We start from the raw sequence: 11134 nt of genomic DNA, 5'->3' as shown, positions 1-11134 counted from the left end.
CATCCACAGAAGGAGACTCCACAACCTCTCTGGGCAGCCTGCTCCAGGCCTCCAGCAGCCTCACCCCACAGAAGCTTCTCCCCATGCTGAGGTGGAAGCTCCTGGGTTGCAGTTGGTCTCCATTGTTGTCTCCTTGCTGAGCACCACCCAAAGGAGCCTGGGCCCCTCCTTCCCCCCCAGCCCTCAGCTATTGAGAGACATTAGCACAGTGTCACAGTCTCACAGAGTCACCAAGGTTGGAAGAGACCTCAAAGATCACCAAGTCCAACCTGTCCCCACAGACCTCACAACTAGACCCTGGCACCAAGGGCCACATCCAATCCCCTCTTGAACACCTCCAGGGATGGGGACTCCACCACCTCCCTGGGCAGCACATCCCAATGGCTAACAACTCTCCCAGTGAAGAACTTTCTCCTCACCTCCAGCCTAAGCTTCCCCTGGCACAGCTTGAGACTGTGTCCTCTTGTTCTGGGGCTGGTTGCCTGGGAGAAGAGACCAACCCCCTCCTGGCTCCAACCTCCCTTCAGGGAGTTGTAGAGGGCAATGAGGTCTCCCCTGAGCCTCCTCTTCTCCAGGCTAAGCAACCCCAGCTGGAATGGAATGGAATGGAATGGAATGGAATGGAATGGAATGGAATGGAATGGAATGGAATGGAATGGAATGGAATGGAATGGAGCAGGTTGGAAGAGACCTTCAAGATCATTGCATCCAACCCATCAACCAATCCAGCCCTCTGCTCAGCCTCCTGGCCCTTCTCTGGACACCTTCCAGCACCTCCAGATCCCTCTTGTCATAGGGGCTCCAGAACTGGAGGCAGTACTCCAGGTGGGGTCTCACCAGAGCTGAGCAGAGGGGCAGAATCACCTCCCTTGCCCTGCTGGCCACACTTCTCTTGCTGCAGCCCAGGCTCTGGTTGGCTTTCCGGGCTGCAAGTGCACACTGAGAGCTCCTGGTGAGCTTCTCATCCCCCAGCACCCCCAAGTCCCTCTCCTCAGGGCTGCTTTCCAGCCAGTCACTGCCCAGCCTGTATTTGTGCCTGGGGTTGCCTCCACCCAGCTGCAGGACCCTGCACTTGGTCTTGTTGAACCTCCTGAGGCTGGCTTGTGCCCAGCTCTCCAGCCTGCCCAGGTCCCTCTGGATGGATCCCTTCCCTCCAGCTGTCTGCTGCCCCACACAGCTTGGTGCCATCAGCAAACCTGCTGAGGGTGCACTCAATGCCACTGTCCATGGCACCCACAGAGATGCTGAACAAGCCTGGGCCCAGGACTGATCCCTGAGGGACTCTGCTTGTCCCTGGCCTCCCCTGGGACATGGAGCCATTGACAGCCACTCTTTGGATGCGGCCATCAAGCCAGTTCTGCATCCATCTAGTGGTCACCCATCAAACCCATGTGTCACCAGCCTGGAGACCAGGATGTGGTGCAGGACAGTGTCAAAGGCTTTGCTCAGGCCCAGGGAAATGACATCAGTTGCTCTCCCCTCAGCTATTCATTCATTTGTAATTACTTCATTGGAGTGAGGCTGCCCAGGTGCCCAGCTGGGCATCTCCTCGTGCCAGCCCCTGCCAGGCTCGGTGCTGGAGCTCATCTTCAGGTTGGCAGCACACAGCCTGATGCCCTTCATTGCTTCCCACAGCTGAGCCTGGCTCCTGGCCTCAGGCCTGCAGGTTGTACTGAGTCCAACCAGCCCAGCTGTGCCCCAGCTGGGTGCAGGGAACATCCTTCCTCCCTCCCTCCCTTCCTCCTCTTCTCCCTCCCTCCTCTTCCTTTCTTGGGGCACATTTTTGGCCCACAGCATGGTAGGGGTTGGAAGGGACCTCTGGAGATGATGCAGTCCAACCCCCCCTGCCAAGGCATGGTCAGCTTAGAGAGGGTCACACAGGAACCCCCACAGGAAAGTCTCCAGAGATGGAGACTCCACCACCTCTGTGGGCAGCCTGCTGCAGGGCTCCAGCAGCCTGCCTCCAGCTGAAGAAGCTCCCCCCCCGGGTTCAGATGAAAGTCCTGGGGCTCACCCTGGGCTCCAACTCTGACGTCACAGAGCCCCAGTTGGAAACTGGAAACAACCCAAGCACCACAGCACCCCTGGCAGCCCCCCAGGTGCCCTCAGCCTGGGTTTGTGGAGCAGCCTTTGGACTGGAGCTCCTGCAGCAGCCAGGCTGGCAGCTCTGTGCCTGGCAGCTCTGTGCCTGGCACACCTGAAGGCTGGGGCTTGGGAAAGCAATGGGCAGGGTTCAGCAGCTTTTGAAGCTCTGGGTGCTGCCGGTGACACATCCCAGCCCTGAGCCGGCGTGGGAGCTGGCCACTGCAGGCACCAGGCTGTGCCAAGGCAGGGCAGGAAGGCATCTCCAGGAGATCTCCGGGGACAGAGATGCCCAGGAGAGTGTGCAGCTCGCGTCACGGGAGCTGTGAGCTGCTGCCACGGCAACCTGGCAGCTCTCTGCCCCGTTCCAGAGGGCACGGCCGGGCAGAGACAGCCTGCAAAGGTCCTGCTCAGCGAGTGCCCAGCCCAGCCCGGGCTCAGGGCGCTCTTCAAAGGCAGCTGGGTGGGGGAAAGGCTCTGTGGGGCCATCCACAAGAGCTCCTGCACTGCCCTTTTGCGGCCAGCTTCGGAGAAGGAGCAGGAGAAGCTTTCCTCTGGGGGGTGCCGGGGCAGAGGGCGCAGGGAGCCGGTCCCCAGCTCGGCAGGGCAGGGCTGCGGCAGCCTTCGGTGCCCTCTCGGCAGCCGTCGGTGCCCTCTCGGCACTCCGCCGCTCGCTCCCCGCGGACGTCAAAGAAAGTTTTCAGCAGGTCGGGCTCGAAGCGGTGCAGCAGGACCACGGCGACCCCAGCCAGCAGGCAGAGCAAGCCTGGCAGCGGACAAACCTCCTGAGAGCACCCCTGGGAGCGGCGGCAGCACACCTCCCACCCCCCACCCCGCGGCCCTGCCCGGCCGGGGGATGGCTTTCTGCCCCGGGAGGTGCTGAGCGCCTTCGACCCGGCTGAGCACCTTCACGCTCAGACAGACCACCCTCCCGGGGCACAGGTGGAAGGGAGCTCTGGAGATGATCCAGTCCAACCCATCCACCCCCCCACCCCCCCCCGACAAGGCAGGGTCGGCTAGAGAGGGTCGCAGAGGAGGGTTGGGAAAGCCTCCAGAGACCCAGGGAGCTGCAAGACTGCACCTCAGGGACTGCAACCCCTGAGATGGGGTTGGTGCTCATCCAACTGCCAGCCCCCTCCACCCACCCCCCCTGCCGGCCCTCTCCACCCACCCCCCGGCCACCCCTCTCCACCCACACCCCCTGCCAGCCCCCTTCACCCACTCCCCTGCCAGCCCTCTCCACCCCTCCCCCTGCCAGCCCCCTCCACCCACACCCCCTGCCAGCCTTCTCCACCCCTCCCCCTCCCAGCCCCCTCCCCCCACCCCCCTGCCAGCCCTGCTGTGCCCAGGCACAGGCTGGGGCTCTGCTGGGCTGTGCTGCCCAGGCTCTGACCTCCGCTTCTGGGGGTGAAGCCCTGGGGCTCTTGCCCAGCCAGAGGAGGGCCAGGGTGGTGTGCCCTGGCGAGGGGGTCCTTACCCACTGCCAGGGTGAGCCAGAAGGAGCCCCCGTAGGCTGTGTGCAGGGCAGCGGGGCCCAGGCGGATGGGGCAGGGCAGGGAGGTGCTGACGGTGGCGAAGGAGAGCAGCGAGCAGAGGAGGAAGGCTCCGGTGAGCAGCAGCGTGTAGCCGCCGTAGACCAGGGCAGGCATGGAGAGGAGCACGTTGGAGAGCAGCCAGGTGCAGAAGGCCACCCTGGGGACCAGAGAAGCCTCGCAGCTGAGCCCTGCGGGTGCCCCGGGCCGGGATCCCTGCGTGGGAGCAGGGCTCAGACCTGCAGCTGGCAATGCCTGAGGCCAGGGAGCTCTGCGGCCATCCCTGAGCCCCTCAGCCGCTGCACCGCTGTGTCCCGCAGGCAGCATCCTGCCTTGTCCCCACCCGAGGCTCAGCCTGCAGACGGCTGCAGCCTGCAGGGGGCCACGGCAGCCCCCTCAACGTGCCCTGACACCCTCAGCTCCCTGCCCCCCCGACGTGTGGGGCGGTGCAGAGCCCAGGGAGCAGCACACGGGGCTGGCGCGACGGCAGAAGCAGGCAAAAGGCTTTCCCAGCAGCTCTGGACTTGGCTGAGGTGTCCCAGCTCAGAAGCAGCCTTCGGGTCCAGGCCAGCAGTTCTCACTCCATGGCACTGCCAGGTCCCTTTCCCAGCTGCTGCATCCCTGCTGCCAAACTCAAAGCAGGGGGAATAGCACTGCAATGCCCCTTGCTCCCCACAACCCGTGGGAGAGGGAGAGGGGACAGTGTGCTGGTAGCTCTGGACCAGCTCCCCCTGAGCCTGGGTGAGCAGCAGCACGATGGTGCCCAGCAGACCCTGCCAAGGAGCTGAGATCTCCCCCACAGGAACAACAGCAGCAGGCCCTCAGCATCTGCTCCCACTCCTAGACACTGAACATCCTCACAGATGGGATGGCAAAGTCCTGCACATGTCCACAGGACCCCCTGGACCACTCAGGGCAGCAGCTCCAGCTCCTTCCCTGGGGATGGAGCACTGCAGCCACAGAACCACAGAACTGTCAGGGTTGGAAGGGACCGCAAGGCTCAGCCAGCTCCAAGCCCCCTGCCATGGACAGGGACACCTCACACTACAGCAGGTTGCTCACAGCCACATCCAGCCTGGCCTTCAATACCTCCAGGCAGGAGGCTTCCACCTCTTCCACCTCTGGATCCTCTCCCTCCACCTCTGGCAATGGGCACTGGCAGTGCCCATTGCTGCCTCCCTGCCCCAAGCCTGATTCCTGCCCCCCTCAGAGGTGTCCCAGACCCCTATCCCTCCCTGACACCCTCCAAAGTCCCTCCCCAGCTTTCCTGGAGCCCCCTGCAGCTCCTGGAAGGCCACCAGAAGCTCTCCTGGGAGCCTTCTCCTCTCCAGCCTGCACAACCCCAACTCTCTCAGGCTGTCTCCAGAGCAGAGCAGCTCCAGCCCTCTGCTCCTCCTCCTGGCCCTTCTCTGGAGCCTCTGCTCATCCTGGTGGCCTCCTCTGGAGCCTCTCCAGCAGCTCAGCTGACCACGCCTGGGCTTAGCAGAGCTTCACAGCTTGCTTAGACAAAGCCCTGACACCACCAGCCCCACAGGCTGCCCTCTGCCCTCTGCACAGGGGGGCTGCAGCAGGCTGCCCTGCTGCGCCTGGCTCTCCCCTGGGCACACAGCAGCAGGGCCAGGCCGTGGCTGGCACTCACCAGAGGGTGATGGAGGCGTAGCGGCCGGCGCTGCGGTACTGCCCCTGCACGCCGCAGGGGCTCCGCGCCCGGAACTTCTCTGCCACGTAGAGGATGGGGCTGGGCAGCCCCTTCTGCAGCCCTGCCACATAGCTCTGCTCGTAGTCTGCCCCCGGGCCCCAGCTGAAGAACTCGTTGTAGTCGATGGTCTCGTTGAGCTGCCGCACAGGGGCTCCTGGGGAGGCACAGCCTGGGCTCAGCCTGGGCTCGGCTCAGCCTGGGCTCAGCACGGGGGCATGGAATGGGCCAGGCCAGAAGGCACCTCCAGAGCTCCCCCAGCCCCAGCCCTGCAGCCAGCAGGGACATCCCCAGAGAGATCAGGCTGCCCAGAGCCCCACCCAGACTCACCAGGGCTGGGACCCCAACCCCCTCCCTGGGCAGCCTGCTGCAGTGTTCCAGCAGCCTCCTGGTGCAGAATTTGTTCCTCACAGCCAATCTCAATCTGCTCTGCTCTGCTTTGAAGCCATTGCCCCTGGTGCTGTCCCTGCAGGCCTTTGGGAACAGTCTCTCTCCAACCTTCCTGTAGCTCTCTTCAGGCACTGGAAGGTTGCTCTGAGGTCTGCCTGGAGCCTTCTCTTCTCCAGGCTGAACCCCCCCAGCTCCCTCAGCCTGGCCTCAGAGCAGAGCTGCTCCAAGCCCCTGAGCATTTTCATGGCCTCCTCTGGAGCCTCTCCATCAGCTCCAGGCCCTTCCTGTGCTGAGGGCTCCAGGCCTGCACACAGCCCTGCAGGGGAGGTCTCAGCAGAGCACAGTGGCAGAATCTCCTCTGTGGCTCTGCTGTCAGTGCTGCTCTGGGTGCAGCCCAGGCTGCCCTTGGCCTCCTGTGCTGCAGGCTCACCCTGCCTGCTCCTGGCCAGCTTCTCCCCCACCAGCCCCCCCAAGTCATTTTCCACAGGGCTGCTTTCTGTCACCTCCTCCCCCAGCCCTGCTGTGCCCCAGCCTCCCTGCAGCCCCAGGGCACCCCCAGAGCACTCCTGGCAGCTGGGCACTGCACTCACCCAGCAGTGTGATGTTGACCCCTGCCAGGCCGACGTGCACCCCGACCTCAGCGCTCACCAGGGCAGGGCTGAAGGACTTGTAGGAGGTGTTGGCCCTCACCCAGCCACTCTGCCAGTCTCCTGTGAACTGCACCACTGCCGGCAGAAGGGAAGCTCTGGTTACAGAGGGGCTGGCCTCGGGCTCTGCTGGGCTGGAGGTGCAGGGGTGAGCTCCCACCATGGCAGCACCACAAGGGAGTGTAGGGAGGGCAGGAGCTGACTCAGCCACCAGGACGTGTCCCAACCAGCTCCAGCTGGAAGAAGCCTTCCAAGCAGCTCCACACCCTGGCAGAGCTCATGTCCTCCCCTCGCTGAGCATCCACTCCCTGCACCCGGGAGTGGGGGAGCTCAGTCACAGGGATGAACTCCATGACCTGAGCCCTCCTGGGACATCCTCTCCAGGACTTCCCTGCGAGCTCCCCAGCACAGGCAGCATGGCAGAGCCCAGGGCTGGGACGTGAGCGCTGTCCTCGGGCTCAGGAGCAGGGGTGAGTGCATCGCGCTGCCGTGCTCCCCGCGCCGCGCCGCCGGCACCGCCAGGCAGAGACGGTGGGAGAGGGGTGGCCAGCACCGGCGGGGCTCTGACAGCCGTCCCACCGGGCAGGGGGGTGGTCCCCTGCTCTTTGGGATGAGGTGTCCCTTTCTGAAACGCTCTGTGGTGGGCTTTTGTTTCCCAGCACTGAGGTGAGATCAAAGGGACGGTGATGATCTCACCCCGGGCTGAACAAGAGAGCTTGCCCAAGACTAAGGCCAGGAGCTGAATCAACTTCTGAGGGCACTGATCCATCAGCAGCTCTGCAGGAATGTTCCTCTGTTTGCAGGGTCAAACGTGCCCAGCTGCCACCAGACAGAAACTCTGAGGCTGGCTTTGGCACAGTTAGTTCCTCCTGTGTGCCCAAGCAGCACCCAGCTGTGTCCCTGCAGCCGGAGCAGCGCTGGCTCACCAGAGCTGCGCCGCTCAGGGCTGCGGAGCCAGCCCTGGCCTCCACCTCTCTGCCATCTCCAGCCTGGCACCATGGCTGGGATGTCTCCCAGAAGCTCTGGTGGCATCTCCCAGCCCATGGACCTCCCCAGGTGGAGGCTGACCGCTGCAGCCTGGGCTGATCCAGGTGCCAGCCAGCGGAGTCCTGCGGCTGGCGGCAGCCCTACTCTCTGCTTCTGCTGCCTGGTGGAACCAGGGGGCTGGGTCACTTCAGCTGTCCTACATCATCCCTCTCCAAGCACTCTTGTAACCTGTCCTGTCCTTCATGGCAGGAGAGCTTCTTTGCTTTAGGGCCAGGGCTGGTTGCTCTCCCTGTCTGGCATCCTCTATGCCCTCAGTGCCTTTTTGCTTCCACATCCTCTTGCCCTGTCCACGCTGGAACCCCCACAACCTGCTTCCCACCGCAACCTGCTTCCCACCGCAACCTGCTTCCCACCCCCAGCCCTGCTTGTTACAGATTTCCTGGGTTCTGCTAAATCAAATCCTCTCCTTCAGCACTTCCTGCCTTGCTCCTTGGAAGATCTTTACCCCCCTGCCTCAGCCTCTGCCCCAACTGTGTTTTGTTTCCACCTGCTCACTCCACATCCCTGCAAGGCTCCTCTCACATCCCAAATGCATCCATGGTGAGCTCAGAGCATGGTGGTGAACTACACCTGGGTGGGGTCTCTGAAAGACCTCTGAACCCAGCAGGGTTGATGATCTTCAGGCAAGGACTGAGCTCCACGGCACCTGTGTCCCAGCTCCTGTGCCTCAGCCTGGGTGCTTGCTGCAGGGACCCCCTGGCCGGTGAGCTGGCAAGAGCAAATTCATCCATGGGCTTGCGGAGGCTCCTGTGTCCTGCACACGGTCAGAGGAACGTGGAGCTGTGCAGCCCACCAGAGCTGGGCCTGTTCAACCTCTGAGGAGTTCACTCTTCATTCAGAAGAGACCACAGAGACCTCCAGAGGCTCCAGCCCCGGGGCCAGGGTGGAGGAAGCCCTTTTGGGACTGCTTTGAAGAGCAGGAGCAGGGCTAGGGGGAGACCCTGCAGCCAGCCTTGGCCAGGCCACAGCTGGGACCACGAGCTGTCATTTGCCAGATGCAGGCCCTGCTGCAGGGCTGAGTCCCCCCCCCCAGCGGCTGTGCAACACTCTGTGTGCAACACTGGCTCTGGCCAGCCTGATCTAGTGTGGGGTGTCCCTGCCCAGGGCAGGAGGGTTGGAACCAGATGATCCTTGCAGTCCCTTCCAACCCTGACCGATACCATGAGACTATGATACTCACCGACGATCACTGCCCCCACGGCCAGGCTGAGGAGAACACGGAGAGTCCAGTACAGCCTCTGTGGGAGTGGGGGGGGGACCTCAGGCAGGGGGACACCAGGCTGTGGGGAGCAGCCCCAGCTGCCCTTCTGCCTCGGCCTGAGGCCCCGGGCAGTGCCCCAGCAGCCGGGGCGCGGGGGGAGGGCTGACGCACCGCCCGCCCGCGGATGCCAGGGCTGATGAGCAGGAAGCTGCAGGCCAGTGTTAGGAAGACCACGATCACCACGATGGTGCTGCTGTCAAACACTGCAGCCTTCCTCTTCTGTGGGTAGAAGGGGTAGATGCCATCGAAGAGACTCATCCTGCAGCCCCGGGAGCCTGTGGGAGAGAGGTGGTCACAGCAGGGACCCTGCCCAGCTGCCTCCAGCCCGGGGCGGCCGGCCCCGGCTCAGCCCTGCGGCAACCCAGCTGTGGCAGGTCCACCTCAGAGCTCCCCAGAGGGACAAGGAAATGTTCTGCTGATGGAAAGGGACAGGGTGAAAATAATCCCCAGCAGGGAAACGCCACCCAAAAGGCCTTGGTGAAGGAGAGGAGGGGCCTGGGGCAGGGCTCGGTCAGCCCGCGGGGACGGTGGCAGCTGGGGAACCGCAAGTCCCTGTCCTGCTGCAGCTTGAGAAGCAGCCCAAGCCCAGGAACCTGTTGAGCAGCTCCTCCCCAGCCAGAGCTGGGCCTTTCCCTCCAGAAGGTGCAACCAGGGCTGAAAGCTTTGTGGTGTGCCCTTGGAGGAAGTCCATGAGCCAGTGACCACCAGCAGGCGAAGACTTCCTCCAGCACAACACAGAGCCGCTGAGCACATTGACTTCAGGGGCAAAATCAGCCCCAGCCAGGGGTGCCAAGCAGAACGAAGTCCACCACCCCCATCTCCACACCCTCTCCCTGAAGAGGCCACCACCCCCCCTCCTTTCCACCCCCCCTCCTTGAAGAGGCTTTGCTCCAGCAGCTGCAAATTTTCAATACAGGGAGGGAGGACTCTGCCTGGGCTTGATCCAGAGAGGCCAGAAGCAACTTCTGGAGCGGGGATGTGTGTCCAAGGAGGACATGAACACCAGGAACACAGCTCAAGGCTGAAGGAAATGGAGTTAGATGAGACAACAAAGTAGAGATGGCTTTGCAGTGCCACCAGCACCTCAGTTCCAGAGCTTCCCCATTCCTGGCTTAATCAGATCCACGCTCGGTCCTTTGACTCTGCTTTAACAGCATCACCGCTGGAAGCCTGCTCAAGCCAGGGAGCAGCACAGCTCAAATGCCTCAAACACAATTTCCTTCCCTCCCTGCAGGGAAGAGTTGATTGTGAGATCATTTTCTGCAGAGAGCATTAACTGCATTTCGAGGTGAGACCCAACCTGGAGCCATTCAGCCACAAAAAATTGGGTCCCAAATCCCTGGAAGTGGGTGGGAGCTTCGCAGCTGCTCTCAACCTGACCTCATCTTGACTCTGCCCTGGACTGGCAGAGCTGCCATGCAGTCACAGGGCCGCAGGGAGCAGCAGGGCTGCCATGCAGTCGCGGGGCTGCAGGGAGTGGCAGGGCTGCAGGGAGCAGCAGGGCTGCCATGCAGTCACAGGGCTGCAGGGAGCAGCAGGGCTGCAGGGAGCGGTGGAGCTGCAGGGAGCAGCAGGCCTGCCATGCAGTCACAGGGCTGCCACGTAGTCACAGGGCTGCAGGGAGCGGCAGAGCTGCAGGGAGCAGCAGGGCTGCAAGGAGCGGTGGAGCTGCAGGGAGCAGGAGGGCTGCCATGCAGTTGCAGGGCTGCAGGAAGTGGTGGAGCTGCAGGGAGTGGCAGAGCTGCCATGCAGTCGCAGGGCTGCAGGGAGCGGTGGAGCTGCAGGGAGCAGCAGGCCTGCCATGCAGCCACAGGGCTGCCACGTAGTCACAGGGCTGCAGGGAGCGGCAGAGCTGCAGGGAGCAGCAGGGCTGCAGGGAGCGGTGGAGCTGCAGGGAGCAGGAGGGCTGCCATGCAGTTGCAGGGCTGCAGGAAGTGGTAGAGCTGCAGGGAGTGGCAGAGCTGCCATGCAGTCGCAGGGCTGCAGGGAGCGGTGGAGCTGCAGGGAGTGGCAGAGCTGCCATGCAGTCGCAGGGCTGCAGGGAGCAGCAGAGCTGCGGGGAGCAGCAGGGCTGCCATGCAGTCACAGGGTTGCAGGGAGCAGCAGAGCTGCAGGGAACGGCAGGGCTGCCATGCAGTTGCAGGGCTGCAGGGAGCAGCGGAGCTGCCATGCAGCCGCAGGGCCGCAGGGAGCGGCAGGGCTGCAGGGAACGGCAGGGCTGCCATGCAGTTGCAGGGCTGCAGGGAGCAGCGGAGCTGCCATGGGGCCGCAGGGAGCGGCAGGGCTGCCATGCAGCCGCAGGGCTGCTCTGGGGCTCTTTGTGCTGTAGCTCTTTGGGGTTGTGTCCCTGGAGAGCCAAGCCTGGAGCGGGGCAGCATTCTGGTGCCCTTCCTGGTGGGAGTACCTGGCAGCAGGAGCTATGAAGGACTCCCCAGCCCTACGAGGTGGGACTACAGTCCAGCTGTGGGGCCCTCAAGCC

General features: G+C 63.5%; 1 protein-coding gene across 1 annotated transcript; it reads right to left on the bottom strand.

The window, feature by feature from the left end:
- Positions 1 to 2531: 2531 nt before the first annotated feature.
- Positions 2532 to 8913, bottom strand: DUOXA2 (dual oxidase maturation factor 2). Its single transcript, XM_054168777.1, has 6 exons — positions 8767 to 8913; positions 8575 to 8632; positions 6291 to 6425; positions 5254 to 5467; positions 3560 to 3774; positions 2532 to 2848 (listed from the first exon to the last, which is right to left on the bottom strand). The coding sequence occupies exons 1-6, from the start codon at positions 8911 to 8913 to the stop codon at positions 2532 to 2534; spliced, it is 1086 nt and encodes a 361-aa protein (XP_054024752.1).
- Between the last annotated feature and the right edge of the window lie 2221 nt (positions 8914 to 11134).

Source organism: Dryobates pubescens, chromosome 17, assembly GCF_014839835.1.
Source record: "Dryobates pubescens isolate bDryPub1 chromosome 17, bDryPub1.pri, whole genome shotgun sequence".
Classification (NCBI taxonomy): Eukaryota; Metazoa; Chordata; class Aves; order Piciformes; family Picidae; genus Dryobates; species Dryobates pubescens.
The sequence above is the reverse complement of the archived record's forward strand: the minus strand, read 5'-3'. Positions and strand labels throughout refer to the sequence as shown.